Source organism: Austrofundulus limnaeus, unplaced genomic scaffold (assembly GCF_001266775.1).
Source record: "Austrofundulus limnaeus strain Quisiro unplaced genomic scaffold, Austrofundulus_limnaeus-1.0 Scaffold198, whole genome shotgun sequence".
NCBI lineage: Eukaryota > Metazoa > Chordata > Actinopteri > Cyprinodontiformes > Rivulidae > Austrofundulus > Austrofundulus limnaeus.
This window is the reverse complement of record NW_013952600.1, coordinates 904,442-911,299: the sequence shown is the minus strand read 5'-3', so window position 1 is coordinate 911,299 and position 6,858 is coordinate 904,442. Positions and strand designations below refer to the sequence as shown.

At 41.0% G+C, this 6,858-nt stretch overlaps 1 protein-coding gene across 1 annotated transcript in view; it reads right to left on the bottom strand.

Annotated features, from left to right (window-relative positions):
- Nucleotides 1–480: 480 nt before the first annotated feature.
- ap3m2 (adaptor related protein complex 3 subunit mu 2) overlaps nucleotides 481–6,858 on the bottom strand; it is an 8,938-nt gene continuing 2,560 nt past the window's right edge. The window contains exons 2-9 of the mRNA XM_014018651.1: nucleotides 5,462–5,754; nucleotides 5,191–5,362; nucleotides 4,682–4,819; nucleotides 4,496–4,581; nucleotides 4,202–4,335; nucleotides 3,390–3,597; nucleotides 3,091–3,235; nucleotides 481–1,390 (exon numbers count right to left, since the gene is read on the bottom strand). Of these exons, the coding sequence (XP_013874105.1) occupies nucleotides 1,290–1,390; nucleotides 3,091–3,235; nucleotides 3,390–3,597; nucleotides 4,202–4,335; nucleotides 4,496–4,581; nucleotides 4,682–4,819; nucleotides 5,191–5,362; nucleotides 5,462–5,734 (1,257 nt within the window). The 5' untranslated portion in view covers nucleotides 5,735–5,754 and the 3' untranslated portion in view covers nucleotides 481–1,289. The remainder of the gene's footprint in view (nucleotides 1,391–3,090; nucleotides 3,236–3,389; nucleotides 3,598–4,201; nucleotides 4,336–4,495; nucleotides 4,582–4,681; nucleotides 4,820–5,190; nucleotides 5,363–5,461; nucleotides 5,755–6,858) is intronic.

Sequence of the window (6,858 nt, the reverse complement as noted above, 5' to 3'; positions counted from 1 at the left end):
ATTCATGGGGCTCTTATTGTGAAAGAGTGGTTCAGGGAGCATGAGACATCATTTTCACACATGGACTGGCTCCACAGAGTCCACTGAGAATCTTTGGGATGTGCTGGAGAAGGTCAGACTCTACCATCATCAATGWAAGATSTTGGTGAAACATTAATGTAACACTGGATGAAATAAATCTGGTGACAATGTAGAAGATTATCCAAACAGACACAGAGAAGGTGTGACATAATMAAAGCTAAAGGTGGTCCAACAAAATRGTGTRTGTAATATTGAGTGTGTGACTTTTTTTCTTTTGGCCAGGYAGTGTGTTAAACACTAATAAMRYACACATCCACAGCCTGGGAGCACAAGTTTATATGACTTCGATATATATATATTTTTTGCTAATTATAAACTGAACTGAAACTGAACTGAAAACTACAAGATGCTAAATATTTAGCTTTATTCTAAACTTTTAATGAATAGTTCGTTGTATCRTTCAGTTATAACACATTCAATCTTTATTTTGTTTTTCTCCACCATTACAACACTCCACTGGAGGCTGTGTAACAAACAAAAACAAAAAGGTGTAAACACAAAAACGTGGACATCTCTTTGGAGGTGCGTGTCTCGTTCTGTAGTTTCATTCAAGTTGAACGGTTAGCCACCGTGTTAAAAACAAGCTTCACAAGAGTTTCTTGACAGCATGAAGACACAACAAATGGACCTTTTTCTGGATCGTAAATACAAAACAGGTGAACACGTGTTTTAGGTTCTTTTTGAAGTCTTCATAGTAATAAATACTCCAAACAGTTTCAGTCACTTTCCGTGCTTCTCATTCGGACTGTAAGGAAATGTTAGTACCAGCAGATGGAAAAGTGCACAACTGAGGACAGTGTAGCTTTCTTAAAAATCAGCCTAAAAACTCCAGTGTTTCAAACAAAAATCATCAAGTAATCATAACTCAGAACAAAACAAACTAAAGTGTAAACAAAAGAGATGGAAGGGACCAAAACTGCAGGATAAAAAAGAAAGTAATGATTTTAATAAAAAGGTAACAGTAMAGGATTCTTTGGACCGTGTGAATATTACAAGTTTGTTCTTGAACAAGCTGTGACCTGCTGATAATAGAAGTTTGATTTCAGTGTGGAATGGTCCCCCTCAGAACTGCTACAAGGAGCCCCCCAGTTAGTGTGGGTAAACCTTAGGTAGATGCACAAACACAGGGAACACACGCACTCCCCCTCCCCCTGTCAAACATCTGACAGTCTCATGATGCTTTGGTCCAGCAGAACAAGCAGCAGTCTTTATGTTCGGACCTGGAACTTGCCGGCCTTGGTCATGTACTTGATGCCTTTGAAAGGTTTGTACTTTTCACCGTACATGTCCAACCGATTCACCTTCAGCCCTGAAAAACACAAACATCCACGATGCTGACAAATTCACAAACACTATGGAAGAGGTGATAAAACTAAAACTGTWAAAATGTTACGTTACTAAACCTCCCTGTGGGTTATCACTTCTTTCTTTTTCCTGGTAAAGTCAAATTCTTAAACTGTCCCAAAATAAAGACGTGTTGGGTGAAAATAAAAGAATACTGCTGAGAAAAGCATTTGTGTTCTTGTTCTACAAATGATGTGTACTTATCACAGAGCAAGTTACCCAACACTTAAAATTTTAATTAATACATCTTTTACAGAAAGATAAATAGAGGTGCACGATAGCTTTATCATAACAAAAAAGTGCTGATAATACTGTATATGTACATGTTTGCCTGCACAGCGGTGAGTGTGTTTATTTATTATTATCCTTTTTTGATCAAGCCGCTCCCAGTCCTGCCCAAGACCCACGCACCGTTCAAGTGGCGTCGGAAAAAACAACTTTCTCACTAGAACAATCATTAGAATACTCCATGCTGGAAAACAACCAGTCATTTTAATAATCATTAATATTATTTTACCAATTAACCCTGTATGTTACACACAAACTTTATAACTCTAAATATAAAAAGGTCAAAACAACTACTCCCAATCTGAGAACATGTAATGTCCGTTACATCCTGAATGCAGCACAGAGTCCGTGCTGCTAAAAATGCTAACAACAAGCTAACGTTCAAGAACTCATTGGGACTTAAATCATTGCTGAGGCTTTGGATAAATCCAATAAAATTGCCAGAGAGGACACAGATCTCAAACAATTAATGGATGGAAATGGTGGCATGTAATGTACTTTACATGTAATGTACTTTACATGTAATGTACTTTACATGTAATGTACTAATGTTCAAATATACTTTGAATCTAACTTTTGTTGGTGCATTATCTGTTTTGAACTTGTGGAATGACTTTTTCTCTTTGTACATATTTGTTTTAAATCTGAGAGTTTTAAAGTTCTTTTTATCATTATGTGACTTATTAATGTCATCTTTCAGCAGTGATGTTCATTTGAGAAATGGTTCTGTTTGATCTATTTTAAGAAATGTTTGCTTGTTAAGAGTGTATTTCAAATAGTATAATTCATTTGGTACAAGTCATTTGGTTTTGGTCTTGTTTATTTAGGTTATGATCTTACCCATTTTTAACTAGTCTTATCTCCTGGCATGTTATCGGTTATCGGCTGTTAGAAGGAGAAAGTTATCGGTTATCAGTATTGGTTCTTAAAATAAGTTATTGTGCATTCCTAAAGATAAAGGTTTTGTTTATCTTGCAGTTTTTGGAATATTTTATCAACCAGAATTGTAAGTTAAAAATAGTTTGAGAGCCACATTACTGTATTGGTTATAAAAAAAACTCCACCCAGGTTACCAATGAAAACAGCTCATTCGCACAKTTGTATCATCTTTAAATCTGGATAGCTGAGGTGTATTAGCTGAATTTGGCGCCACCTAGTGGGCATCAGGGTTACATGTTCATCAACCCATCAGGTGGTTGTCAGCTGACCAGACTGTGTGCTGAAAACTGCTGGAATATGAGGCGGTGGATGTAAAAAGTAAACACACTGACAAGTTTTAACTAAATTGTTGCTTTAACACACTAAAACGACAAAATAAAGTTTTTTAAAGATTGTTATAGCTGAAGACATTAATGTTCAGACTGTGCTGGTATCTACCTGAGATGGCCATCTGTTGGATCTTGAACTGAATATTAATGGTGGGGTTCTCGTCTGGTTTAGAGGCTCCAGCCTGCAGGTTCATGGTGCCTTTCAGGTTCGGAAGCTTCTGTGGGTTGATCTTACCAACATCCCATGTCAACAACTTGCAAAGATAAACGCACAAAGTTATCATTAGGGAGCAAATATCACAAGGACAAAGAAAGTTTGAGCTAAGTTCAATTAATTAGTCACTAAAAAAAAATCACAACTTCAACATCATGGTCTTAGGCACAAACACACGGATGGTTTCTGTGTACCTTAGTGACCGGGTCAAAGGTGTATGTTCCCTGGGAAGGGTTGAGGTTAGCGTTGAGGACGCCCCGAGGCAGCTGGCTGCTGACWAGAACCGCCTCCACGGCTTTACCCATGGTCTGYTTGGGGCCCAGAGTCAAGTCGAAGCGACCCTGGGAGCTTCCCTCCCGAAACGTGATGTTGTGCTTGACGTACACGGGGATGGCCACCAGGCTGCGAAGCAACAAGACAAAGGAGGGAGGAGTCATGTTCAACTTAGGATTTTATCGTTTTCATGCTGACAATAACAGTCAGAACACAAACTAGATACCACATAACGGTAACATAATGACCCACGCACGCAGGAATGCACCAGAACTCAGAAGTCTTTATTCCTAATAAATGTCATGCTACTAGGTGCATCCCAAAATTGTAGTAGCACTGATTGGTGGGCCTGATGGATAGAGCTTCATCAGAGCTAAACAACAAAAGAAATCTGAAGCTTCTATGTTGAACAGTTTCTGAGTTATAAGCAATTTTGTATGTCCTGACACCCCCACTTTGAAAGGAGCCCCCTCTTCAAATATGGGGTCTATCGTAAAACCGTTGGCTGGAGCAGTGTAGGTCAGACTCATCTACAGTCCTGCCAAATTTCATGCTGTTTGGTGCAGCTGTTCTTGTGCTACGGTTGATCAAAAATCACTGAAAAAAAACCAGTACGAAAACAATATGACTCCCGCTCACGCTTCACATGCGGGGTTCATAATAAACCCACTATTCACTAAACACAAAACCCCTGAGAGGCGTTTGCTGCTGTGTAAACTGTGAACAAACTAACTTCTGAGAGCTGACGTGGTAGGAGAGCAACCGGAAGTTTCCATCAGGTGGGATGAAAGAGAGGATCCGCTCAGCTTCCCATCGTTTGAACCGAACACACGGGTGAAAACTGACATCATCCAGCAGACGAGGATTCTGGGAAACAGGAAACAGAAGACCCATCTGACCATCTTCCTATTTCAACTCAAATAAAGCATTAATGTACAAAAGAGTGAAAACAACTGTCCGCTGAAAGACGGCGTTAACAGAATATCACAACCTGAAAACTAATGCTAAAAAAAGGGAGAGAACCCACCATAAATGAGAGCGTGAGGTCCGGCATGCCTGTCAGTTTCACACAGGCATCGATGACTCCCTGAATCTCTGCTGTGATGGTGGAACCTGGAGAAACAAACACACACAGGGACCTTCAACACAAAAAAAGGAGGTTTTAATGTAAACAAACTGAGGTGTTTCAGCTGCAGACCCATCGGACAGATACCTGATTTATCAATGATGGCATCGATCTCCTCCACCACATCGAAATAGGCTTCGTTGTTGGTGTATTTGACCCCGGTGCGTCGCCACGGCACCACTGACAGCTGACCAGTGGGTAGCTGTTCACCCACATTGGTGCTGCCTGGAACAGACATGCACTGATGGTAAACACACAGCAACAACAGAGGCAGCTACAGTGCAGGACAGTGTGTTAGGGTCACTCAGATACCAAATTATTTTTGGTTTGCTTCCCAACTTTAATAATAAAATCACAAAGCACAGATTATATTAGTAGCAGAAATGTAATGTTGAGCAAAAACGTCCGGGTCCACACGGTAAGATAACTGTGCCSACTTTTGACTTGATTTTGTCCTGATAATCTTAAGGAAGCAAGTTGATGGGTGATAATTTGTTTGACACAATACTTCTAAACTTCTCGTCTCCACTGGAGCCTGACTTAGTCTGAACTTAGACCCCTCCCTGCTGACTGTGGTTAGGGRGAAGGTAGATGACCTGTGATGGTGTTGACCATTGTACGGAGAATGGTGGGGGGCTTAATAAGCTCTTTGAGGATGTTGGACTCTGTGGCCAGCGGAAACCCGTTGTCCAGCATCTCTTCCAGCAGCTCATAAACCACCACCACGTTATCTTTGATGGCCGCTTCTGTGCACACTCCAAAGTAGTCCTGGAAGAAAAACAAATAAAAACACAGAATACAGATATTCTGAGTGAGATGAGCCAAACTAAACGAGCAGAAAATTAWAACGACGCAAAAAGGMCCAACCTGGAACGTATCGACRACTCKGTGCAGAAATTCGATGACGAAGAGCGGCGGCACCTCGCTCTGGATGACAGCCACAAAGTAGATGCGGTGCCTGAGCACGCTGATCAGGTAGTGATGTGGCGTGGGGATCACTGGTGGCACATTCTCTGGTTCAGTGGCGCGCTCCTGAGCCTCGAAGAAGTAGTCACACACGGAGCGGCTGACCACACTTTTCCAGTGCTTCTCCAGGAAGATGTCCCCGGAGGCGTTTATCAGGAACAGGCTGTGGATCATCCTGACTGAAGGCAGGGAGACTGGAGACAAAAATTAAATTAAATTWAATTWAATTTAAAAACGGGAAACTGGTCAGAGATTAACATCAGGGGTGGTTTCAGAAAGCTTTCAAAGGAGTGGTCAGATGGTCAGGGAGGGACTGATAATCTTAGGGAAGCCCACCAACAGCAAAGCCACCACAGAATTTCAGTTGTTTTATGTTGTCTAATATAAGTTATTTAAACAGGACTGCAATGTGGAAGTGAAGTTATCACCCTCTGAAATAGGCTTTGTGCTTCTTTTGTTTGTTTATCAAGTTGATAATACTAAGAACAGCACACTGATTACTCAACTCATTAAAAATTATTATTTTCTTCTAAAATCATCATCAGGACTGAAACTAGCATTCCTTGAAGGAAGCTGCCTTGCCTGGCCAAGTTTGAATCAAAGATCTGTTTGAGCTCAGAGTGTACGACAGGGACAACTCTCAGCTGCTACCTTGTGTTTCAGTGGCTGATGCTGGTCTTTCAAGAAGGGGAAGCTCAATTTCGGCCTAAATAAAATGCGTCGGTTTATTTATACGTAAATTCTACCCTCCGTTCCTTTTCAAGAGAATGATCTGTGACYCTGTCACAGATCATTTTACAGCCCTTCCAGTCAGCCAGCTCACTTTGTCATACCAGGACAGATGAAAAGACCTGTTACTTTTTCCCAYCTTTTGCACCAAATCAACCCGAGGAGTTGATCAGCCCTGCTGTTTAACTCTTAGTTTTTCTTCATTTGGAAGACCATCAAATGGTTTAGCCAAAATCCGGTCCATAACATTCAAACTGTCTGCCTGTGCAGCTTGTTACYGGTGCAAGGCTAGTGTGAAGTGTGTCCACCTGTGTGTGCTTTGTGACGGAGGAGGGGCTCAGCAGCMCCCGCTGGACAGAAACTGTGATAGAAGTAAGAGAGAATGATAGAAGTCTGTCTCCAAACACAAACAGCTACAAAACAACCACCAGAAATAGAAGCTCGATTTGTTGCTAGTCGTTTTTAACAAAGAAAATGCCTCTAAAATTAAGGATTAATAAAGTTTCCGGTTCAACTCCGAACACAATGGGCCTCATGCAAGAACCGTTTGTACGCACAGATTTCTTCTT